The 25,835-nt window shown below is 49.1% G+C and overlaps 1 protein-coding gene across 2 annotated transcripts in view; it reads left to right on the top strand.

Moving 5' to 3' along the window:
* The first annotated feature begins 2,680 nt into the window (after nt 1-2,680).
* CECR2 (CECR2 histone acetyl-lysine reader) overlaps nt 2,681-25,835 on the top strand; it is a 97,859-nt gene continuing 74,704 nt past the window's right edge. For both annotated transcript variants that reach the window (XM_075115553.1, XM_075115542.1), the window contains exon 1: nt 2,681-2,898. In XM_075115553.1, the coding sequence (XP_074971654.1) occupies nt 2,722-2,898 (177 nt within the window). In that variant the 5' untranslated portion in view covers nt 2,681-2,721. The remainder of the gene's footprint in view (nt 2,899-25,835) is intronic.

Genomic DNA, 25,835 nt, shown 5'->3' with positions numbered 1-25,835 from the left:
TCACTCCAACAGTTGCCACTCTCTGATACTTCAAAGAAAGGTACAAGAAACCCTGTAGTGGACAATTATAGAATAGCCTGCCCACAAGGGAAGTTTCTCCCTAATCCCTTGCCATCAGTTAGTGGCTGTGTTGTGCCTTGAAGCCTGATGGTTTATATCCCTTCTAAAATTTATTTATATCCTGTCTAATGTGACCATGAATGTTCTCAGCATCAACATAAATGTCTAATCATTTCTGAATCCTGCTAATCTCCTGGCCTCAATGAAACCTCATGGTAACAAATGCCATGTGTTAATTACACATAGTACAAGTATTTCCTTGCACCATTTTAAATTTGCTTCCTTCCAGTTTCACTGGGTATCCCTTGATCCTGCAATATGAAAAAGGGCAACGAAATTAGAGCTTATTCATTCTTGCTGAGCCACACTGCTGTCTCTTGATTTTTTTCTTCTCTAAACCAGCTATTCCCTGCCTTGTCCCTAGTTTTCCTGGGTCAGGCTGTTAGGCAGTGGCCTAGGGGACAGCACAGAACTTCTGCCTTCACCTCATTCTTCACCTTATTATGCCTTCTCCTTGTTGCCAAGTTCATTTTGAAGGGAAACAGGGAGAGGAGATGCTGGAAGTCTCAGAAGTACATACCTGAGGTTGCAGACTCTGAAATCAGACTGTTCTTTGTCATCTGGTAGTAGCTCAGGAGCAGTACCATGTCGCTGACTGATGCCAACGGCCTTTCTCTCTCAGGTACGTCCATGTCAGAGGCAGGGCAGGACATCTGCAGTGTGCTTTCCCCTTAGCCTGTTGCAGCCACTCTTCAGGCTGCTCCTGAAAGGGGAAGTCCTACTTCCTACCCCATCTCAGGCATTTCACTGCTTCCTTGCATCCACGCTGGTGATCACCAGGCCATGGGATTTGCCCAGTCAGTTCTGGACTAATCACCCTCAGCCCCAGCCTGAGCTCTGCATGTCCCCGCTCTGCTGTCCTGCGCTCTGCCATCCTGTGCTGAGCCCCCACAGTTGCGAGCAGCAGCCCGTCACCCTCGGCTGGTCGGAGGTGGCATAGGAAACAGCAAGGGAATGTAAGTTGTGAAGGGGAGAAGCTAACAATGAGAAAGTAAATGTAATAAAGGAAAGGCTAGGAAAAGCAGGACTGGTATACAAATGGCCTCTGCTAGGTAGGAGGGAGCGGGAGGAAGGAAGTCCTAAACTGTGGTTAAACACCAGCTTTGCAATGGTTTCATTGGAGGTAAGAGCCTAAGGTGGTGTGGCTGTGCAGTGGTACTTTGCAACTGTTTTGGAGCTGGATGAGGGAGGCAAACTGAGGGGTTGTGAAGTGATGCAGTGACAGCACTCAAAGTTATAGCAGCTTGGTGTTTTGCTGAACCTCTGTTAGGGCAGTCCCACAAAGAAAACCATCCTCACTGTTGCTGGATGTTTTCCCATGACAGATTTCAAAATAGCGCCGTGGTATCCACCAGGAGAAATGGAGGTACAGGGTGTACGGGTGAGAGGCTAAAGCACCTCAGGGCAGGGGAGGGTGTCCGGCTCCTCCTCCAGCAGCAGCAGCACGTGGAGAACACGAAGCGCCGCTTGGGTTCCCTCACTCAAAAATACAGAGTGAGAACAGAAATCCCGGAGGGTTCCCCCTCGGCTGCACCCAGGCGCCAGCCCCAGCAGCTCCCCGCCACACCAGGCAGCCGCAGCCGCCCCTGGTGACCTGCCCGAGCAGGTGACCTGTCCCGGGCAGCCCGGCGGCCGGCCCCAGCGCCCTGGGACGGAGCGGGAGATCCGCCAGGGGCTGAGGCCGGACACCGGCGAGGCCGGAGGTGAGGGAATGAGGCGGAGTAGAGGGCTGCGGGGAGGGGCGGAGGCGCGTGACCCCTGAGGAGAGGGTTGGAGGCTCCCCGCTCGGCGCGCACTGCTTCGTCCAGCCGAGCCCGGGGCGGGGAGGGACACGGGAGCTGCCGCCCGTGAGGGGACAACGGCCGGCACCGCCGCCGGTGACCCCGCCCACCCCCGGCGGCCCCGCCCCGGTGGGCGTGGCCGGGCGGGCGCCGGGATAGGGAGCCTGTTGTTGTGATGACCGCCGGCTCCGCCCCCTCCTCGTGCACGGCCGCGCAGCCCCCCCAGCCGCCCGGGCCCCGCCCACCCCGCCCTCACGCCTTTTGTCCACTCCCCGCGCCCCGCCCCGCCGGGCCCGCCCCGCCCCGCCCCTCCGCCCGCTCTCACCTTCCCATTCGTCCTCCCGCACCGAGCCACGCCCCCCGCAGCGCGGGGCCCCTCCCCTCCGCTGCCGGGTCCTGTCCCCTCGTCCCCGTGTTTCCCCCCCCCCCCCCCCCCCCCGCCGCCCATCCCGCCCCGAGCCCATCTGTTCCCGGCGGCGCGGCGGTTGCACTGCAGGGCGCGGGCGGCGGCGCGGGGAGGCGGAGGAGGATGGGCCCGCGCAGCGGCGGCCGCCCGCGGCAGGGGCAGCAGCAGCAGCAGCAGCAGCAGCGCCCCCGCCGGCCCTAGCGCCCCCGCGCCGGCGCCGAGCCGCCCCATGCGCGGGCGGCAGCGAGGGGGCAGCGCGGGGCCGCCGGGGGGCGGCCGCTGAGCGGCGTGGCGCCGGGGGGCGGGCGGAGCCGGAGCGCCGAGCGGCGGCGGCACGCAGCCGCCCGCGGAGTGAGGGAGCGAGGGAGGGAGGGAGCGGGCGGCAGGCGGGCAGGCAGCCGGCGGCCGCGGGAGATGTGCCCGGAGGAGGACGGCGGCTGCGGCGGCGGCGGCGGCGGCGTGGCCGGCACCGGTGGCCCCGAGGCGGCGGTGGCGCTGGACGAGCTCCGCTCCTGGTGGGAAGTCCCGGCCATCGCGCACTTCTGCTCCCTCTTCCGCACCGCCTTCCGCCTGCCCGACTTCGAGATCGAGGTGAGAGCGTCCCCCGCCCGGTCCGCGCCCCACCGGGCAGCCGCACCCCTGGTCTCTGCACCTCCACAGCCCCGCGGGCTGTTTTCCTGCCGCGGCGCCGTCCCCGCCGTGCTCCCGCTGCCCGGCGGGTCCCGCACGCCGCTCCCCGTGCCCCGCGCCGGCGGGCGGTGGGGCGGGGGACGCACCCCCCATCCCGGGCAAGCCGCCGGCTCCCGGCGCGGTGCAGCGCGGGGGCTCCCCTCCGCTTGCGGCAGATGCAACAACTTCCCCGTCCCTCCCGGGCGCGCTCGGAAACTTTCGGCGCGCCCCTTCTCGGGGCGGCGGCGAGCAGGACCCCCCCCCACCCCCCGGCTCCGGAGGCGGCGGGGCGCAGCGCGGGAGCAGCCGCGGGCGGAGCGGAGCCGGCCGCCGCCGGGCCGCATTGTTCCGCCGGGCCGGTGTCCGCACACAAAGGTGGTTGGGAGGTGGTGGTGGGGGGGGAACGGGACGGACCGACGGACGCGGCACGGAGCCGGCGGTGGGTCCCCCGTGCCCAAAATGGTGGCGGCGAGAGGCGGGCCCGGCCCGGTAACCCCCCCACCTCCCCCGGGGGTACCCGCGGCTGGTGGTGGTGCGGGGGGGTCCCCAGCCCGCTCAGCCTGTGCCCAAGTTGGTCCCTTTTGTTGGAAGTGGGGAGGGGAAGGAGGTCCCCACCTGGCCGGTGCCGCTGCGGGGCAAGGAGGGGGGGCGCGGAGGGTCGGTGCCGAGCCGGGCGGCGGGAGGTGCAGCCTTTCTCCCGCATCCCAGCAAGCCCCGGCGGGGCCGGGCCGGGCCGGGCCCCGGGGCACCGCGCCGCTCATTGTGCGGCTCCGCCGAGGCTACGGGGGAGCGGCGGGGCCGCCGCTGTCCCCCGCGTGGGGAAAACTCCCGGCTTTCCTACCTTTTTTTTTTTTTAACCCGTTTTCCTCTAACTTTCTCATGTGGGTGGTTGTGGTTAATTTATTTATTTTTTTATTCTTATTTTCACGTGCGTGGCTAATGTTCCGTAAATATTTTGTGCTCCGGCTACAAACGTTACAAACAAAGTGTGTCCTGGTAGGAAATCTTTTGTGCTTGCTGTGAAAAGCTATTCTTGCCAGCGCGTTGGCAATAAACCGGGTGAATAACGTGCTGGCGTGTGTTTTTTAAAGACAGTAATTGCCCTGTGAATGCGAATTCCGAAGATGCTTAAAAGTTCAATGGGATGCGCGAAGCCCTAAAGAGCAAAAACTCCTCGAGCAGGATGTGAATTTCTGAAGAGGGGGAATCCCTTATGCGGTGCGAAATCTTGAAAGGGGATAAGGTCTCTCAATGATGCAACTTCTTGCGAAAGGGAACTCCCCTCCCCCTCCTATTGATGCCAAACCACTGGGGGGGGGGAGAGGCTCTCCGGGCCCAGCAGCGCAAAGTCTTGAAGGAACCTGAATTTACAATGATAAAAGGGCCAAGGCACTAGCCTTTCACCTTTGGAGGCAATTAGCATCTGGCTTGCTTCACAAATGAAGTAAATGTGGGCTCCCCTTTGCTTCCCGCAGCACGCTTAGGGTGGGGGAGTTAACATCACTCGGGACAAATTAACTTGCCTTTTTTTTTTTGGGGGGGGGGGGGGGGTTGGGGTGTGTGCCCGGGATGAGAAGTGCGTGCGGTTGCTGCTGGGAGGGTTGCAGAGCAGAAGGAACCCACGGAAAACGTCGCCAAAACCCTCTGTGTGCATGGATGGCCTGCAGCGCTTGGCAGAAATGGGTTTTAGAGGGTGGCGTTTGTCCGAGGGACGGATGAAATCGGGATGCTGTGAGAGGACGGATGCAGCTGTCAGAACTCGGTGTCTTAAGGCACGCAGAGTAAATCTCCTTCTCTGGCGCGGGCGGTTTCAAAACTTGCAGTTCCTTGAAGCTCACCATCTTGTTACCCCTTGCCTGGCGTAGTTGTTCCAGTCTCATCACTGGTTTCAGGGATATCTGGGAACGGTGCTTTGTACAAAGAGCTTGCCCAAACAGTTCGTGGTGTGAAACCGATGGCCAGCAGAGAGACTTATACTTCTCTTTTTTTCTAAGAGTACTGCTCTGAGTGATTTTTATTGTTGTTGTTACTACTTTATTTGGCTGCATAAGGAAGTCTCCCCCCGCTTGATTTTGGACCTAATAGTACCGGTGCCTGTTCTGCCTGTCTCACTGAAGCCTCTGAGATGGGCTTTGAGCTTCAGGGGTGTCTGAATAAAACAGAGGTAGCAGTTCTTCTAGGGGTCTGGCGAAACACTAGAACTTGAGGCAAATATTAGGGCGTAATAAAACCCTACCTAACCATCAAAAATTGAAACTGTGCTCATCTACAAATGACATTTCCTTGATTTAGCTTTGGTTATTGTGGAGAGGCATGCTTGTGGCCGAATGCAAGCTGTTTGAGAAGTTACTGCCCCTTCCGTCAAAAGTTACTGTCCCTCGTGGGTAACCGTGGGGTGCCAATCCATTTGGATGCAAAGTAAAACAGGTGGTTGGAGTGAACCTCTTTTCTTCTGTGTGGGAGCAGAAATGGAGAGCTGGGGGGTTCAGCCGGAGGGTGGTCACATGCAAACTCCTTGAGCTTCGTGGCAAATGTCTGCCCGAGCGCGTCCCGTATCTCTAAGGGATGGCCTTATGCTGGATGCAGTCAGCTGTGGAGGACGTTCTCTTCCTAGGAGGGCTGAGCTCCTCTCAAGGTAAAACCTGGTTGGTGGCTTTTTTTCTTTTTTGGATACTAGTGTATCTCCAGTGGGGAGTTTGGTTCTAAACTCTTATAACATTGTTACAAAAAGTGAAAGTTTTAGACAAACATTAATTCAGCTTGTAACAAATAATCTCTGCTTTCCCCCCCCACCCCCCCAATTTTAGGGGAGGGTGAGGTTAGCGTTTCACTGCCAGTCTCTGCAGTCCCTAAACCAGACAAAACCTGATCTTTCAGTATGTTTAAAAAAAGAACAAATAAAGGGCTGTAGTTATCTTTTGTTCTGTTTCTCCCCCCACCCTCCCGATTTATCTTTTGTTGGTTTTTTGTTTTTGGTTTTTTTTTTTTTTTTTCCTCTGGTGGGTCTGGCCATAGCTAGCTGGAAGGCTCTGTAATGATAGGCCATCTGGACCCATCCCTCCTGTGCCCAGCAGATTTGTTGATGGTATTTGAGATGTTTGGGGGCTTTAGTACAGGGAGGCAGTACAGAGCTCTTTTATTATTTTTTTTTCTTTTTATATGCAAACCTCTTGCCCTCTACTTATTGGCCCAAAAGAAGGTGAAGCTTCCAGATGTGAGGCTGCCATCAGCAGCTGGATGTTGGAAACCTGGGAAGCAGATGTTTTCTTTCTCTTCTTGCTGGACCAGTGCGTAGCCAGAGACTACTACAGGGAAGGGGTGTCCAAAAAATGAAAGAAAAGTGCATCCATCAGGCAAGGCCCTGGGCATTGTTTGGGGAGGGGGTGGGCGCAGCCAGCCCCCATGCTGGCTCCGGCAGATGCAGGCGCCTGACGAGGCGCAGGGCTCCTCTTTTCAAACCTCCGCCGCAGCATCGCCCGGCGATAGACTCAGGAGGGGTTCAGCTACCGCCAGCGGGTCAAAAGTTCAGTGGGCCAGGAGCGGGTGCTCCGGGACACGTTCAGCTTCACACCGTGTTTTTACGTGGATCTCTGAGGATGGCAGAGAGAGATTCTGCCTTCTGGGGTGGGTTGGGTTTTTTTCCTCTCCCCCCCTGGCCCCCCTTTAAATGGCTGCCTTGTCGGCCATCTGCTGTACAAAACTTACATGCCACTTCAAAAGTGGGCTTTTACTTGTGTTGGTTTGGTTGTCGTGGCTTCTTTTTCAGTGGTTTGTAAAATCTGCATCGAGTGGGTTTGTTCTTATCTATTCTAACAGTACTCCAGTGGGAGAAGGTCTGGCTGTACCGGGCACATCATTCTTTTTGTAGGCATTACCTTGATGGACAGAAAGGATGCTTTCCACAGTCAAGTTAGTGCAGGCGATGATAGGGAGTGATTTGTTTCCCTCTTCAAGACCGGACTGTAATGTGGGACACCTCTCGTGACAAAGTCTCTCCTGGCCTTGTGCCCTTCTCTCTGCAACTGAAGTATCCTCCTGGCAGCTGCAGGGATTGGTTGTGTCGAAAATATTAGGAGAATATTTAACATTTTCAACCATATTTCAGCACAACTTGAAAACACTGGACAGAAGCCAGCATGGCTCGGCCACCCAGCTCTTTGGCATGTGGTCCCAGGAGCTGTGGGCTAAAACATTTAGGAACTTCTGCCCGGGTAGGTCGAGGGGAGGTGACTTTCCAGAACGTGCTTGAAAATAGTCAAAACATTGTTGTTAACTTAGTTTATTTGGAAAAGAGGGAAAAGCCACATTACACAGGGAAAACATAAATCTTTTCCTGTGGTTTTTAAAAGTGCCTTTGGGCAAATTGCCTCTGCTGTTAACTTCACTACAGCTTTAAGATGCTTTTCCTCGCCTCTTGCCCCTTCCTAGCACTTCGGGCTCTGGCTCTACCTTTAGCTACACTCCTCCCACCCACAGACAGGGCACTGCTGCTCTTGCCCACCTTTTTCCTCCTGTAGTGTGGTGTCTGCCGTGCTGGTTCTTGAACAGGCTCTTTCTGTCAGGAATATTATGTGGCTGTTTCAAGCCAGTGGCTGCTACTGCTCCCGTGGGTCCCCCAGGAGGAGGAAGAGTGTGGAGAGAGGGAGAGCTGTACTGCAGCCATGTGAAGGAGAGAGCAAAGAACAGGGTTTCTTCTATTTGTGCAAACCAGATACAGCTTTAAAAGCAAAAAAACCCACTTTTTAACATGTTAAACTCTAAATGTGTTAGGATTTTAATATTTGGAAAAAATTATTTTTTCAAGTGGGGACCGGATGGCTGAATATGCTTTGACCTCCACTGTCCTGTCATGTTAGGTTCTGCTAAAATTTCTTCGTGGAGTCCATTCCTCTGTGCCCTCTGGGTGGGTCCCTTGTGATCTGTGACACCAAAATCGCACAACCTTCCTGTTCTGTCAGTGGTTTGTATGGGGTTAATTGCACAGCCGGTGTCGTACCAGTACCTGAGTGCTAAGCCTTTACCCATCTATAGCTATTCTGGTCTGGTACTGCATTATTATTTGTATTACGGTAGCATATACAGCATGTGCTTATGCCTCGTCATATTGTATGATAGCAGAGATGGCCAGATAGCTTCTGATCGGAAGAATTTAGAATCTAATTAAGACAAATGCAACAAGTAGGTGCAGCAAGCTGACAAAATGTCAGTGAATTAATGTAGGTCAGGTCTGCTCATAGAGGGTAAGTCTGAGTTTAAATGTCTTTTCAGTAGAATAGTTCAGGCATTAGGATGTCTGTCCCTTTTGCCGTTTGCCCGTTGGCAGTAGGCGATGTTGAAGTGGAAGGGAGTGGGCACTGACTGAAACAAGAGCAAACAATAGATCTGCTCAGTAGAACTTCTCTCCCACAAAGCACCTGGCTTTAGGAAAAGCAAGTCATCTGAGGAAAGGTAGAGTAACTGGCAGTGCAGGGAGAGGCTCTGTATGGCAAGTAGGCAGGGTCGGAAGAAATGATGGATTTCAAACATGCTGAAAAGAAAGTGTCAACCCCATTGTGCAGAGAGATCCATTTATGGACTGGCGTACAAATTTGGGTTACATATCACAGTCACGCCACGGTGGTTCTCCTTCCCCTGGGCAGCATCAGCTTCATCGGAGCAGAGGGTGCAAGCTGGGTATTTGTTGTTTGAACACCAAGTTAAAAAATCAAAATGAAATTGAGGGTTAGTATTGTTTTCATTGTTCTTTCTACCTGTCCTATCCACTGTTTGGTTTAGTTGCTTTGATAGTGCCTCATCCCTCTCCCACATCTGTTCCAGCAGCAGTTCTTACGTTGCTGGTATTCACTTTTGCTGCCTTACTTATTCTGTTCATAATAGAATCATTAACACTCTACATGTCAGTATTGGGCTCTAGAGTTCATTGAGATTAATGGAGGGGAAGGCAGAGAGATACTTCTCAGAGCTGTTGTTTCAAGTGGTCTGCAAATTGGTAAGCTTTATATCAGTTTCCATTTCAAATGCAAGTCACATCTTTCTCAACTATAAATCTTAAACTTTTTAACAAGTGTTTACATCTCTTATAATGAGACTGTAGTGTGATTGGATACAAAAAGAAGGAATAGGTAGTTCAGGAGGCCGATATGTGAGTTAAAACACTATCTTAAGCCTATGAAAAGAAGCAAGAAGTGACTGCATGCAGCCGAAGGGTGTCTGAACAATGGATGAGGAAAGTTATTTTGACAGCAACATTTTGAATGGATGTGAGTTAGGTGACAGGGGAGTTGGGGAATGGCTGTAGCAGTCCAAGGCAGAAGAGAAAGAGGAATGCGATAAGACTTTCGGAGATTTGGATGGGGTACAGGGAGGTTGATACTACAAATGTTCTGTGGTGTTAGTAGTTGGAGGCAATTGCCCCTTCCACTAGTGCAGCAGACTCTGAAAATTGTCTGGTGTTAGCTGATGTGTTTGTGTGCCCACAAGTTTAATGCTTTAAGCAGAACTTGTTTAAAAACCAATTTAAGATAATCTGGTGTAAGTCTTTCCCTGCTAGGGAAAAAAAAAAAACCCGACTTGTGTAGTAGCTTAAATATTACTTCACGTTTTGCTTTGTTTACAAAGACTTGCTACCACAAACCTGTACCGATTAAATGCAATTGATGTGAACTCCTGCATAGCGCATCTAAATTAGGCCTCAAAAGTTTGTTCGTTTTGGAATTTGGTCTGACCAAACCAGCTAAAAGTAACACCTTTAAAGTGTTGCAGCTTTATATGTAGACCTGCTTAACTGCGGTCTTTCTCTCCCAGCAATAATGCCGGCAGAGCTGTGCCATTCTGCCCCTGGCATCTGTTAAGTGCCTGCATGAAGGGTGAAGAATTAACTTTTGTAATGGCAATGGATGCTTTCATAGACTTCTTTCAGGCAAAAATCTCCTCAAGAAAAGGGCCATAGGCAGAAATGACAACAGCCAGGCATTTAAAAATTCCCAAATTAAAAGTTTATCCTGTAAACCTTATTGTAGGTAGGTATGAAAATTATTATTTTTTCACCCCCCTCGTTACCAGAAGCAACAGCATCTGCTGTGGTGGTGGGAACAATGCAGCCTAGTGATTCCTCCTTCCTTACAGTAGAGAATCCTGTTAAACACACAAGGCTGTGCCTCAGAGTGTATCCTTTCAGCAGGCTTGTTCCTTTTAATGGGTGCCCATTCCTGGGGTCTCCATTGTTTCACCAACAATAGCACTAGGGGCAGCTGATTTGGTTGACAGAAAATGTGTTAATTTAACAGATCTATTCCCTTTAGCCGGTCTCCTTCCTATTGTGCCCCAGTTCTCCCCCAGTTCCTGGGGAGGAGGGAGCAGGGTCTGTTAGGTGGAGGGCTCCTGCAATTAGGAGGGGTTTTGCAGCCTTTTGTGTGAGAAACAGAAAACAGCTGATGGGGGAAAGTGTGGTTTGCTTACTGCCAGAACGCACATTTTTCTGCTTTTTGGGGGGGCTTTTAAGTCTGCCTTTACTGGGGACGGGGGAATAACTTGATGCTACGCGCTGATGGCAGTCAAGGTCTTTGCTTTGCTCCGAGGTGGCCTCGCAGCCCAATGTGGCAACTGGTTTCAGAGCTGGCTCAACTTCTTGATGAAGTCTTTATATCCTGTAAATCCCTAGCTAAAACACCAGCTCTCCACTAAAAAAGCAAAGCTGCTGGTATCATCCAGGGTAGGGCCGCTGAAGGCTGGCTGGAGAAGGCAGTATGTTAAGTTAATTCTGAACAACTTGAAACGTGAGGGGTGTAATGGTCCTCAGGCCACCTCTGCCCTGGGCCAGACCACCAGTTTAACACAGTTTTGGGACTGATCTGATTTAAACGGTACAAGCTCTTCACTGTAGATGTACTTAACTGATTCAGGTCTCCCCTGTGTTAACGTAGCTTAGCTCAGCAACAGTGGGGTGGTCGTGGGGGTGGTGTCTCTGGTTTTTACGCTGGTGTGGTCAAGCTGGTGTGTTCAGCCCACTGGGAAGGAGGGCACACACACTGCCGAGGGAGCGGTGAAACCTGAAGCTTTGGAGTTGGTGGCTGCCGGCTGCCAGAAGGACGATCTCCATCCCTTTCAAGCTCTTGCCCTGGTTGTGCTTCTGACTTTGTGGTTGGCCCCTTCCCTGGCACTAGCCCAGATGCTCGCTGGGTCATGGCTGGGCTTTTGGGGGGTTGCAGTGCTGTGGTGGGAGCAGGACCGTGTGCTTTTGGCGGCCACGAGCTGCCAGGTCAATCCACTGTGGCTCTTGAAACTCTAGCCTTAGTTTAGTTCTTATTGCTGGGGCTCGTGATGTAAAAGGAGCTCTGGAGGGTCTTTTTCCTCCTCATTGGTAAAGCTGTTAATTCTCTGGCTCTTCAGCCAAGCCTGCCGTAAAGGGGCTGGGGCTTTGCACAGCCAAAAGGTTGGAAGGCAGAGCTAGTTTCCTCATTACTAGTGAGCCCTGTACACAGGGAGTTGTGTGGCAGCAAAAATATTTATATATCCCTAGCACAAGGCAAAGAGGGTTGTGGTTTTTTTCTTGGTTGGGTTTTTGTTTGTTTTAGGAGGCAAAGGGTGAGAGTTCACTTAAAAGAGCTTGACTCTTAATAGAGCTTGTCATTGTTGCTAATATAAAACAAATGATGAGCTTGGGAGTGGAGTCGAAGGCTCCCTCTTCTGGTGTGCTGGGAAGGTTCAAACACTGAAAAATAAGCAAGGGAAAAAAGCTCAGCAAGCAAGACCCCTTCTGTGCTTTCCTGTTGCATTTCAAGACCTCACTGAGGCCTAACCCTTACTGCCCAACACATAGGATGCTTCATGGCACTTGAATAAGTAATGTTAAGGGTGCTCTGTAAAAGTGAAATGCATTTTCAAATGCAAACCACATTACACTTGCAAGTAAAAGTGAGTCCTGGTTTCAGAAGGGTTCCCAGTCTGGACATGGAAGATGGCAGCCCTTCACGTCCCCACGTCTGACATTTCTCAGTGCTTCTCTTTACTTCTCTTTTCTGCATCCTCCTCATGCAAAGGTCATGTCTTGTCCCATGCAGCTCCCAGGCCACGTGTGTGCATTGGCATGTAAACATGTTCAGGATAATTGCAGGGGCCAAGTATGGTGAGCACTCTCTATGGAAACTGTGTGTCCAAGGCTCCAGAACTCCTGTTGCTTTTGGTTGAGTCAGCCAAGAGTTCAAAACTTATTAATGGCTGATTGATGGAGAAATGTGCACAAGGAATAATACCTCGTTGGAATTTTTAGATGAGTTTTCTAAAAAGCCTTGAGTAAAGCACAGTTGTGAGTAACTCTGAAATTAGTAGGCTTTCAGGGTGTTAAAGCAGTGACTTTTTATTCTTTCTTATTTTTGTATTCTTCACTGGAGGGTTTGACATCACGTGGCCATTCTCCCTGTGTTGTTAGTGCAGACTCATGAGCGATGTCTGGTGGAACCAGAGAACATCAATTCTCAAGCTGCCTTCCCACAGCAGCTCCTGCCACCCGTCACAGATGGCAGTAAAACTGCTCACCCGGATTAAAAACCGCAACACTTTTTTCTTTAAGTGAGCTGCATCTAACCAGGAGTGGTTCCCCCAGCTAGCTCTTTCCGCAGCCCCACAAAAGGGTTGTACCAGCATGACCGAAGCAGTGGCACGGGAATGGAAACAGGCAACAGGGAGGGGAAGGGCTTTTTATAGCTGACCCTTCTGCTGAAAGAAATGCTTATCACACTGCAGCCCTGGGTAGCAGGTGGAGTGAGACTGCACAGGTAACAAGAGGTCATGCAGCAAGGGGGGCACCTGGGGAAGAACCCTTACAGCCTCTGTAAAAGGGTTTTGGGGGTTCTTTTTTGGAACTATATAAAGGCTTGCTATATTTCTTTCTTTTTTAAGTTAAAGTCCTGGTCAGAAAAAGTTTAAATTGAAGTTGGTGGTGATTCTTTAAACTTTTCCTCCCAAAGTCAGACCCGAACGTGCAGTTGAAATCAGTTAAACTTCACTGTAGCTGACAGTCTTGCACAAAACCAAGATAGTGCAAAATTTTATCTTAGAAATTCAGGCTATTCTTTTTTTAAAAGAACAAACTGTTTTCCAAAACGAGTTTCCCTTAGGCTCTGGTCACCCAGCAATGCAGGTATCTATCCATCAGGATTTACTTGCCTGTACTGAAGAAGCCTGAGCCGCTTCCCTTGTCGGACGGGCAGCCATGTAGAATAAACAGGGAATAGCAGTCTCGATTTCCTTTCTTTCAGCCCGATACAAGGTGCTGAGGCACAGAAGACTATTTTGCCCTTAAGATAATTGTGTGTTGGAGAGGATCAAAGGGCTTGAGGAGGTTTTTTTTTTGGTTGAAAGGGGATTTTCTCCATGGACAGCTGCAGTAGTGTATTAGTAGTGCAATGGATTATCTTTCCATGATCTGTAGGATCTCAACCAGCTATCGAGGGGCCCTGCTGAAGGCTGCTGCTTGGGGGAGGCAGAGTGAAAGTCTCCTGTAACAGGGAGACCTGTAATGGCTGGGAGCTCAGACCACTTGACTCCCCCTGCCCCAGCAGGGCGGGTGGTGCTGGATATTCTTAGACTGCAGATAGCACTGTGGAGCATGGGGAAAGGGAGCCCGGCTCTCAGTTATGATTAACTGCAGCTGATGCCCTGCATCCACCCTGCTCTCTGATGGAAGTGCTTATTAAGGAATGTGAGAAGGGAGCTGATTCCAGCTGCTGTGGTGTCCCATAAAGGGCAATGTGTAATTTGGGAGGGTGTTACGAGTCACTCAGCAGAACAAACTACTCACTGTAGTAAGCGTCTGACCTGCCAAACGCCTGGACTTTCTCATTTTGGGAAGTTTTGGATGATGGCTGATCCACAAATAGCCGTGGCATTGAGAGGGAGTCCCTTCACATGTGTGGATGGGTATCTGTATCCTTGCTCTGTGCTTTTTGGCAGGGTGAGAGGCGGCGCATGTGGTCTGACTCTGGCAAGGGTGGCATGAAGGGATGGGACAGGGCTTGGTGCTATCAGAGGTGGAGATCAGGTCATGCTGTGCCTCCCTGACCTGATTTCAGGGCTGGGGGACAAGGGGGCTGGAATGTGCACGGCGGAGCTGTCAAGGAATGCGGGTCCCCAGGTGGCTGCCTCAGTTGCTTGCACTTAAGTCAGGCTCGAATTGCATCTGCCTGCTGGTTAATAAGTGGTGGGGCAGCTCTGCCTCGGCAGGTTGTCCTGTGTGTGCTTCCTGAGGTAGCAGGATGCCAGAAATATGGGGGTGACAATAGTATCTTGGTAGCCAATAAACTCAGCCCCTTGGCATTTTTAGAATTTCTGCTAACTTTAATGACGCAAGTTTTATCACTTTTGGGGTTTTTTTGTGAATAGCGAAGCACAAGCTGGGAGGAACCCAGCTTTGGATTTCAGGTCTGGGGATTTTTTCAGGACAGGCAGTTAGAAAGACCCGTCTTTTTTTGTAAGTGGGACTGGTTTTGGAATTAAATGATGAGCATGGACCGCCATATGATGTCGTGTTGTTCTTTCTTGGAGGAGTAACTACAATTTATAATCATTGCCTAGTCCATAGCCAGTTGGCAGGAAGGCTGCTGTGAGGGGATTGATTATTGGTGGATGCCTCTTTGTGCTGTCCAAGCCTGAATTTCTTGATCTAACCGGTTTCCTTCATTTGGAATGGCTGTGGTCAGCAGAGAGAAGAGAGCGAGCTATGTCTTACCTCTCAGCAACACTGTTTCTTGTTTGTGGGTTATGTTCAGGAAAAAGAAAGGGTCAACAAAAAGTGTCAATACTTCAGCATTCTCATAGAAAGCCAGCTGGCTGGCCGGCTGGGGACTGCTTGCTATTTTTCTGCTTCCTCTTGAGATTCTCTCTGTATTTGTTTTCAGCGTGGTGGCTTAAACAAAACTAGGGCTGTTTGGTGTGAACATACTGGAGGTTCCACTTTTTTTCCTGGGAAATGCACAGGGAGAGTGGAAGCATCACTGGGAAGGTGATTTAGTGCTCAGAAATGGGAATGTTGGCCCTGCATTGCAAAGGCTCGCTGGCAGCTGTGGCAATAGGAGCTAAGTTAGCATTTAAACTGGCAGTAGAGGATGTATAGAAGTACAGATGCAGTAGCACAGGCTTGAGCATGGACAGCAACATCTTTTGGGCTCCTTGGATAAACGCTGGCATAGTTTGGTCATGCGGAACCACATCCTGCTGCAGCTCCCCTGATAAACCTGGGCTAGCTAGTTAAAAGTTAGCATGTGCATGGCTAGGCAAAAAGCAGCCGTGCTGCTGTTGCACAGTAAAGTAGCTGGCGCTGCTCTTTAAGAAAGGGAGTTTCTGAGCTGGGTATGAGCAGGCGCAGTTGTGCAAGTAAGGGGCTGATGGAGGAGGTGGTGTGGTGGGCTTAGGCTGGGCTGCACACGCCGGCTCGGCTGCCTCGCTGGCTTAGCCTGAGCAGTAGCAGTTGGAAGACGACAGCTGAGCTAATACTTAATATTGGTGGGGTGGGAGACTCCACGCCAGGTCTTGGAAGTATGATCCTAACCCTCTGCTTGTCTCCTCCTTTCCTCCCCCACTCCGGAAGCCCCTCTCTGGGCGGTGTGGAAGTGTCCCAGTTCTTGCAGCTGTGTTAATTGTAATGGGTCATTTAGTCCTGAAATCCCTGTTTAAAAGGGGCAAGTCCTTGCCTCGTGTGACAGCTGCCGCCTTGCACTTTTCCCCAGGCTGGAAATAACTGCATGTGACACAGGAGCAGAGCGCGGCGTGGGGGAGGGAGGAGGGTTTCTGGCTTCCTCTTAGTGCTATAATGGCTTTGCTGTGTGACTCTTCTCCCATGTGGACCATAGCAGAGTCATGCCCCACATATTTAGCAGATCTCTCAGTTGGCAGTGCCTAGGAGATATGCTAATGGCCTGGTGTTCTCTGGGCTCTGGTCGACTGGAGTCTTCTTGGACATCTGGGAGCGCGAGAGAAGGGGCACGCAGTGGTGGTGACACAGGATGCTTGCCTGGAGCATCAGGGAGCCTCCCTGGAGCCAACGTGCCTGGTCGTCAGGAAGGGGGAGCCGTGCTGTTTTGTGCAGAGGAATAGAGATGATGGGAGGGAAAATAGAAAGCTTTCCACTCTTTGCTCCCATCTCCTTTCCAAAATCCAAAGCCATGAGCCCATGGAAACCTGGCCAGCTTTTCCTCCTAGCTGAAGGGCTGTCTCCTGATTGGAATGACAGCTTTGAACTGGAAGACATTATTTCATTAGCGTGCTAATCAGATACAGAGATTACCTGATTGGCTACTTAATAATTAAATGAAGTTGCCTGTAATTCTTTGAGCACACACAGAACTAATTAAATTAACCCTTCACTGCCCTGTGTGCCTGGGGTGCACTTGTGTGAAATGGAGAGGGCAGCTTCCCCAATGTGGGGACTGTGAGCAGAAGGGGGTGATGGTGGCAAAATGGCCACTGCTGAACTGCCAAAGTGGTCCTTTCTTATCAAGAGCCTAGAGAGGAAAAGACAACACAGTTGTACCCTCCAGTGTACTTGGTGTTTGGCCTACCTGGTAGGTGATGAATATGACTGGCAACACTTGACAAAAAATCTTGTCCTCAAATAGCCTGGAGAAAGCACTGGGCTTATGGAAGTTGGTGCCTAGGTATGCACTGTAAACCAGACGATAGCTTTGTATCACCTGATGAAGAGCAAAGTATTGGAAAGAAGGATGCACTTCACAGTCCTTCAGGAGAAACCATCAAGCGGAGATCAGAAGATGTTCTCATATTACCTTCAAAGCGTTGTTCTTCCCCATCCCCACTGGCACAAAGCCCCAGACAAGCCAGGTTGTCTCTATGCATTTGATGGGATTCTGCTAGTTAAACTTGTTGACGATCTCTCTACTGCTTCAGTGGCTGCATGAGGAACTGCATTTTCCATGTGCTCACAGAAATACAAGCATATTTCTTACAGTTTGAGGATGACACAGAGGTCATATCAGTGCCAAAAATTTCTGTTATTATACATTTTAAAAAAAGAATGTGAAAAGAGTAATAAGGAGAAAGTTTCCGTGCTTTCCAGCCTCACCTTTTCTAGCCCCAATGCTGCACCCAAGCTTTCAGCTCCTGTAATGCCTGAGGTGTGGCACAGAGTTTGACACTTATAGTGAAAGGCTAATTTTTATAACCTGTGAGAATATTATTACAGTGTTGAAGACACTCTCTGTTCAATTATTTCATTGCCAGGGTGAAAAGTCATCATCTATAATTTTTTGTATCCATTTTTAGTACTGAGCACTGAGTTGAGGCAACAGGAAAGCTACCATATAATGATCCAACTCTGCTCCCTTGCTGCTGCTGCCGTCTCCTTCTAGACTTTGCCCATACATGTTAAAAAGAAACTGTCAAATTAAGCACATTTCACTGTCATCCAAGACTAAACTTGGCAGAGAAGAGCCCTTGGACCTTCTGGCCTATGTTAACCACGGCTGGCTTCAGCTACCCAAGAAAGCTCCTCCATTTGTGGTGTGCAGAACTGCTTTCCCCTTACCCGTGGTCCACCTTGCTGGATCCATCCTCGTACTCTCCTCTGAAGATCAATGGTAGCAGCAGCGCCCTCAGAGTCAGCCGGTCCTCAGCGGAGGGATAAATACCTGAGTTGCTGCTTTGCCTTTAAAATCTGGCTTCCACATGACAGGCAGCCTGAAATGCCTGCAAAAACAGGTCAGGAGACAGAAGAAAACAGGGAGGATGGGAAACAAAAGGGCAGCTTTCAGGGTAATTAGATGGTTGCAGTGTTCCCTCCGGTAGGGAGCATTCACTGGTGAGAAATGATCCCGTGTTGACTCTCTACAGATGTGGGTATGCTGACAGGGTTTGAAAGAAGAGCAGAGTCAGCAGAGAGAAAGGCCAGCGAGCCTTGGGATCGCGTGTCGCTAGTGACCGCTAAATCTCAGGGATTCAGGTCTCCGCTTCTGAGGGAAGCCATTGGGCATGTTTTCCTCACCAGCTGACCTACACGCCCTATGCCAATCTGTGGTAGACCCAGAGCTATGGTACCCACCTCTGACTCCTAGCCGGGGTCTCTGGGAAGGTGCTGCCCCCATTTTGTGAGCGAGTCGGCAGGGATAGGTCTTCAACGTGTGGGTTTGGGGGAGGTGGGGAAAGTGTGTTCAGCACATGCAGGGTCAAGCTTGAGCCCAGCTGCAGAAGCTGGCTGGGTTTTAGTATTATTAATATTTGATGGTGTCCTGTTGTAAAAGGGCAATAAGTAAGGCGAGTGGGTCTGTGCTTGGCCTGTTGTTGCAGTAAAAAGCTATTTTCTGAGGAGATATCTGAAACAAAGGATATTCTAGCATGTGGTGGAAGTGGCCATTTAAATGCATCTGACCATAAAGATGCTGCCTGCCAGCAATTTTGATATCTGAGCTAGTGGTACCCACTCCTGTGGGTAAAATCATGCTCCATAGGGCAGCCTGAATGCCAGAGATTTGGTTTGGGATGGAGTTCAGGAAGGCTTTTTACCTCTTGTGTCCTTCTCTTTGTTTTTGTTTATGGGTTTACAAAGTCAGATTAGCATTTCAATGTTGGAGGCAAAGGCCCTTGGGCTGTAGTGGAAGGCAGCCTGGTTTAGCCGGTTTGGGATTACAGCTCCTTTCCCAGCAGTCATGCTTCCCAGATTCTGATGAGGAGCAAAGCCTGAGGCTTCTCCCTGTTGGGAACACGTCCAAGCTGTAGCTATCCCTACAGCTGAATCTTGAGGTAGATGGGCAGTGTCACTGTGAAGGATAATTAGCCTTCTTTTCAGGCAAGGGTAATTTTTTTTTTTATTGTTTTAAATGGTAGCACAAGTTCTGGGGGGAAAAAAACCCCAGCTCTGAACCCAGAAACTGTTTACTTTTTCTGTTTGTAGCTGCTGGTCTAATAGATGTTGCCTCTCCACAAACTTGGCTTTGCTTTAAATCCTGGGAATCTCACATCCACAGTCCTATTACTTTAATAAAACAGTGTATTGAATAAAACAAGGCTTTGCCCTTTTCCTCTCCCTGTCAGGCATGATGCTGTGTTCAGTCACAGTATTGTAAATTCTAGCAAGACTAGTGGGTTCAAGTTGATGTACTCAAGATTTATGCGGTAATCGCAGAGAACAGTGTCTCATCTGAAACCCAAGTTTTATCTTTGGGATATCCTGTCTGTTAACTAGAGATGACTGCTGCTCCGTGTGGTACCCAATCTGTACGCTGAATATGGAGTGCTATAGAAACAGTCTTACGTGCTCCTGTAATGCAAGACTGTTGCACGTGGTTGAGCTTGCAAACTTAAGCTTACACAAGAAGGTTGAAGAGGTAACTTACAAGTTCTCATGTTTATTGCTTCATTATACTGAAGAAAATGTGAAGATTTTTTCCAAATATCTTCCCTCGCTTTGATTATCTTGCTTATATGGCTTTTACCCCACTGTGTGAAATGGGTACTGTAATTCTTTGGTGGAAGGTCCATCTAAAAAGTCTTCTCAGCTGGTAGCTATTAACAAAAAATGTTTTGAGTCTCAGTAAAAAGTATTTCTCTAGACTACTTTCACCTTCTTTGTTGTGTCAGGTCAACTCCTAATTTTTTATTCTAATATAAGGTTTTATAACTGCTAGTACTTTGTACTGCCTCTCCTCATGCTAGGGCACTGTGTACACCTTAATTCCTCACGCCCCTCCATATTACTGTTTGTCTGCTGTCTGGCAGAGAAGTCGTTCAGGGTGCCAATATGTTAAGCTCTTGAGAGAATGGGAGAGATGAGATGAAGGTATTGTTATGCTTGAAGGTGTTAATTGGTGCTATCAACCACTTGTTTGATTTCTAGACAATTACGACAGTGCTTGAAGTTGTGTCTGAGCTAAACAAATGGCGAGGGCTCTGCAAATTCCCCATCTTCTCTTTTTTTGAGTGTTTATTTCCCGACTGCCACCCACAAAAATTAGCAGGGCTATAGACAGTTGAGCCAAGAGGATGTATGTGCCTGCATGTTGAGGAGTTAGCTGGGTATACTGCACAAAAGCTATCACACAGTGTGTGAGCCCTAGCCCAGCCAGGTGGCTTGGTAGGCGCAGGATGAGAAGCAAGCAGAGGATGGGTAGGAGATGCTGAACAGTGTGGTGATGTTTCTGGGTTCCTTAGAAGCAAAGGAGCAAATGTACTTGGGTGATGTTTTCTTTTGTGATGTTTCCTGGTTAACAGGCAGATGTTTGACATTACCTAGAGCAGAGCCCTCTCTTAAGACAAATACCCCACTGCCAAATAAAACCTCTTATTTGTCATTTGGGACTCTTCCCCAGAGAAAGGGCAAGTGAGAGCCTCCATTCTTCCCCCTGTAGGAGGAGTGTACAAGGTCTGACCTGTAGCACCAGAAGAGTGGCTTGCTCGTCTGCAGCCAAAGAGGAAGAATCCTCTCCTCTGCTGCCCTTTCCTCCTATAGATGGGAAGGAAGGAACCATTCTGATTTCCCTGATTTTATTTTTCTCCTTCTTCCTGGGTGCAGTAAGAAGCGGGATGGGGAGTGGTACCTGCTGCAGCTTGGAGGCAGGTTCATTTTAGCCTGGGTACATTAATACCACCTCCTTCCATCAAAAGGTCCTAGGTGTGTTGAACATTACTCAGCCATACCCTTGTGTGAACCTGTTCGCACTCATCCAGCCCCAAATGCTTCTTCATCACATTTCTTTGATCATGATGGGTGGAGTATTGCCGCACTGGTGTCCTACCCTGGGTGTGATGGCTTTGCTTATTGCTTTTCCTGACCACTCATGGTGTGCATGTGGTTTTGTGCTATGTCATACATGGAGAAGAGAGTGAAAGAAGGCGTCTGAACAGGGAGAGATGATGCTAAACAGAGGCTGAGACATTGAAGGTGTAATTGATCTGTGAAAACCATTATGAAGGGAAAGCCAGTCAAGACTTGATTTCAGGAAAGGCTGATAATGAAAGCCCAATATAGAATCACAAAAATATATAGTCAGAAGGAACCTCTGAAAGCCTCTAGTCCAACCTCTTGCTTGGGTTGAGGCTGTCACCAACAGTAGATGAGGTTAACCACTGTCTGAAGAATGCATAATACTTCTCTTGGTTCTTTTCTCCCACCCCAAAAAAAGAGAGCAGAATTGCCACAAGAGTTGTTTTAAGAGAACGTTTAGCAATGCATGATCTCAAACTGTTTGCTGAAATTCAGCTTGGTCAGAAGGGGAGCTGGGAAGAAAGGTGGTTTAGTTCTGAGGCAGGGATACACCTTTTGTTTTGTTTTCTGGTGTTTTTTTGAGCCTTGGCTCAAATTGTGACTGGTAATAAGACAGGCTTGGAAACTGCCAGTTCTTTTTCTCATTCTGTAGGGAATAGTTTGCCTTTGAGGGATGGTTGTTGCCTGTGCACTGATACTTACTTGAGGAGTCATTATGCAAGCACTCCAAATGGGACCTGTGGGTAAGGAACACACAAAATAGCAGCTGTTGCATTGCCAGAAGCGCCTTAGAAGAGACAGGAAGGTATTTAGTTGTATCTGTTATTGAGAACAGACAGCTAAGAGTTTTGGCCTTTGATTCTTTAAGACCATGTTCATTTCATCTACTTCTATGTGCCCAAAATCTAGGTGACTATCTAGTTCCTGCATCCCTAGCAGCACGTTCTCAGGTGTGCCAGCAGAGTTCTTTGTGGGAACACACTGAAATTCTCAGGTGTGCCAGCAGAGTTCTTTGTGGAAACACACTGAAATAGGTCAGGGAGCTGATCTGGCTGGTGGATTAAAAAAAAAGCAAAACACCTCAACTCCCCTTCCCTCCAGTGTTTTGTTTTGGTTTGGTTTTTTGCCTGGATTAGTTCTATGAGCTTGCTTAAAGTGGCCCAACAAACAGTTGTGCCAGCCATACCGTGGTATAGGAGTTGGAATAAGCGGTGGGGATGAGAAAAGGGGCAAGAATGATTTAATGTTCAAAGTGGACTGTCACGTCAGACTGATTGTGCAGGGGTTCATCACTGTCAGTGGAAAGAAATTGATCTCTGAGAGATGAGAGGAGTCTATTTTAGACTGGAATGAATCACTCTGAAGGTGTTCTCTCTTTCTCCATGGATGATGAAGAGGAACTGAGAGCAGCAGCTCAGACAAGACATTGAACTTAACCTCATTTTTTGACTCTAATATTTACATAATGAAAATATCAGCATGCCTAATTAATGTTCATAATGTTTCACCTGCAGTGCTGTTGTAAATTCAGAAAATGTCACCAGGGCAGGTGAAAGCAATAGCGATACCATGAAAATCCAACTGCTAACCATAATGTAATTGGTTGAAGAGCTAACTATTAGCTCGGGGGGGGGGGTGGGGTGGGGTGGGGGTGGGTGGAGAACCCCACTTTTAACTGCTTGCCTTTGGGTAGGCTGCCCATAAAACAGGGCTGTTCCTTTATGCTTTTCAGTGTTTCTGTCCTGCAGTGAGGGCTTCAAAAAGCAATATTCTCTGCTTGCCTGCTAATGTAATTTGTACTTGAGCTCAAGTGGTAGCCGTGGTAGAGAAGGTGTCTGCTTCAAACCACTGCTGTGACATAGTGAGGGGTTTATTGTACATTATTGTTTTCTGTGTTAAAACTGATGCTAAATGATTACAAATTCAATTACGTGACAGGAAACTATAGATTTACAGTTGTCTGTACAACCTTTAATGCATCGCCTTGTACCTGCAGATGATGATTGTTTTTAATTACGGGGTCACATGCTTTTTCAATGGGAGAATGGCAGTGCTTGCTCTGTAGGGCAGATGGTGTTGAGAATATAAATCAAGGCTACGCACTGAACAAAGTTCTTAGCTATGTGGTTCTCGCCTCGTTTGCTGAAGAAGTTTGAAGGGGGGGCAGGACACGAGAGATGAGGACTGCTGTGGGAAAAGAAAGGCTGTCTTTTGGCTAAGTGAGGGTGTGGTGCCATGTCGGTCTAGCTGGTGGCAAGGCAGGTGTGATGTCCTTGGCCCTCTGCTCTTCTACCATAAGAGATTACAGCCCCTTTTCATCCACCAGTTCAACTTTGTGGGGCCATGCTTATGAAAGGAGGGGGGGAAAGAAATGATCCAGGTTTCAGAAGCTAAATTTGGGAGTTTTATTTTTTTTAAAATGAAATTATTTTGGTTGTCTGGCTTACAATGAAGCCCTCACATGAGTGGAAGAGGTGTAGGAACAGAGGAATAAAGACAGGTTTTGCCACCAAAAACGTACTGATGTAAAGTTGCATGTTCAGTCTCAGCACTCACCTCTCTTGCAGAGACCCAGACTGATTTGTGGCTCTGGGTGAGTTGCTTATGCTTCATTTCTCACAAGAAATATTCAGTTACCTGGCTTGGTGGCAGTGCTGTCCTACAATAGCTTTGTGAACAGTTGTGTTGCCACAGCTGGAGGAGTTGGGAAAAAGCATGGGTGAAGCCAAGGGAGACTGGCATGAGGTCCCAGATCGTGTCATGGACAGGCCACACAAGTTACTGCATCAGATGAAGCACAGAGGGCGAAGGCTCCTTCACCTCCCGTTTGCACTGCAGAGCTCCAGCTTGGGGCCCTAGTTCCTTCCACATGCCTCCATCCCTGGCTGCTTGTGATCCAGATGATCCAGATATGGGCATGTTTTTCATTCGCTGAATTAGCCAGCTGAGGAACGGCTGTGGTTGCCAGCTAGTACAGAGCTAAACCGGGGAGATGTGTTAAAATGGCAGAAGGAGTTTATGCTCAGTAGTGCTCTGTGGCACTTCTCGTTCAGTACTGAACCCCCTAAAGCTATCTTAACTGTATTGCCAAACTGTGGCGTTAGAAAGTGCTAAGAGCTCGGTGCTGAAGTTGACATTGGTAACAGTTCTGCAGGGAAGAGCCTGCCTCTGCCATGGGTTCTCTGAACAGCTTTGGTAAAGACACCTTTCTCTCCCTTGCTTCCCCTGCCTCTAGGGTGTATTGCTGCCTACCCACCTTCTTGTAGTCATGGGGAAACTGACAAATAACTGTTTTTTATATGCTGCTATACAAATGCCAAGCAAGGTTTGTGAGGTTCTTTTTGGGGTTGGAGAGTAATCTCAAATAGAGGTGCAGCCACCGTATTCCTAAATGAAGTGGCAAATTTTGCTAGCGTTGGTCATTATTTTTCCCCCAATTTCTCATTTGTCAAATCAGATTAAAAATCATTAACTTGTAAATAGGTTGAGAAAAGAATTAATGCTTATTGGATTTAGATGCTACATGGAGGACATCACAGAAAAAGGTCTGTGAAGCGATTAATAGCTTATTTGGTGGCTGGGCTTGGAAGCGATGTAGCAAATTAGGCATAGGGGTACATAAAGAATAAGAGGGATAAAGATCAATACTGAACATCTGTCTTTACTTCCTAGTCTCACACTCCCATGTACTGAATGAAGTGCAATGGAGATGTATGTGATTACTCATTTAATAACTATTATAAAGTGTTTGAATAATGGGACAGAACTCCAGGTTGTTTTTCCAGTCCTAAATGTAGCATTTGCTTCTTCATACGCTGTCACCTGAACGGTTAGGGAGGGTCAAGAGTCTGCATGGGTGATATGAAAGAAGCAGTAATTAGTGAGGCCGTGCAGCCGTGTAAAAAAAAAAAAAAAAAAAAAAAAAAAAAACCAAAATACTCCCATTAACAAGAGTGAAATGATGCTTCGGGTGCCCTCATTTGGGTGAGAACAGGAGGGAACTGGGACAAAAATGAGCACTGGTAGGGAATGTGAATAGAGGGAATTGTCTGGATCAGAGATATGCAGAGTATCATGCTGGTTATGGGTTTGAACTGTCCTGGTATCAGATGGCTTTCTGACCATGTGATTACCAACACACTTAAAACTGTAGGATATGCAGCTCAGACTCAAAAGACAGATGATTTTTCTCATAGACATCTCTAAGACCTGACTTGTTCTTTTTAATAACCTAACTATTGTAGTCTCAACAGATCCATGGCTTGCAAAAATGCAAATTTCTGTATGTCTGATGAGGTGGGCTGTATGGAGTGGATGTTGTCAACAAGCTGACTGGTGCTGGTGCTGCTCGTTCTCTTCGGGTATAATAGAATCTGGGAACAATTAAGAGGCAGTGTAATCAGTTCCTGGGGGCAGGAGTGTACCCTCTTGCTTTTCAGCATTCCCTTGGCTGACTCATGAACTCTGTTGATTGACTTGGGAAGCAAATGAATCCAGCTCTCCTCCAAAAGGAAGAGTTATGGAGGCAAGGTGGTGAGAGGAATACATCAGATCTCAGGCAGCTCCTGCCCTCTCTGCTGTGAAATGTGTGGAATTTACAATGGGGCTACTTAGCTGCTAAGCAAGTAGGATTTTTTTTTTTAACTTTAAGTTCTGTCCATCCTTTGAATTAAAGACTACAACAAGCTATAGCTGGGAAATGCTCAAGCATAAGCACAGAGGACAGTCTTGGCAGCTTGCTAGAAAACAAACTGTAACTAACTATAGTTGTCCAAAAATAAATGCGGCCATAAGATTCGCAAGCACTTCATATGCACTTTGGTAAACGAAGGAAATGGTGTGTTTGGATTCACAGCTCCTTGGGCTACCCTCTCGTTATTCAGCCATTCCCAAGCAGGTAACTAAGAACTTTACTTTGGGGTGCAGGTAAACATCCCTTGCTTTAATGCACTTTGTATTTCCATGTTTCCTTCCACCCAGGATTCCTGAGGGTGTTAGTGGCTGGTTAATGAGTGCAGGCAGACAGGATCCCGGGGAGCTGGGCAGTGTCCTGGTCTGGCAGGTCAGGCATGGTGCAGTGCAGGGGGGTTAGGTGACCTACCATAAGCTTCCTGCGTGAGCGTGGGCAGTCTGCAGTACAAACCAGATCGTC

The sequence above is a fragment of the Phalacrocorax aristotelis genome, chromosome 1, assembly GCF_949628215.1.
Source record: "Phalacrocorax aristotelis chromosome 1, bGulAri2.1, whole genome shotgun sequence".
In the NCBI taxonomy this organism is placed as follows: domain Eukaryota; kingdom Metazoa; phylum Chordata; class Aves; order Suliformes; family Phalacrocoracidae; genus Phalacrocorax; species Phalacrocorax aristotelis.
This window is presented reverse-complemented; position numbering and strand designations above follow the sequence as displayed.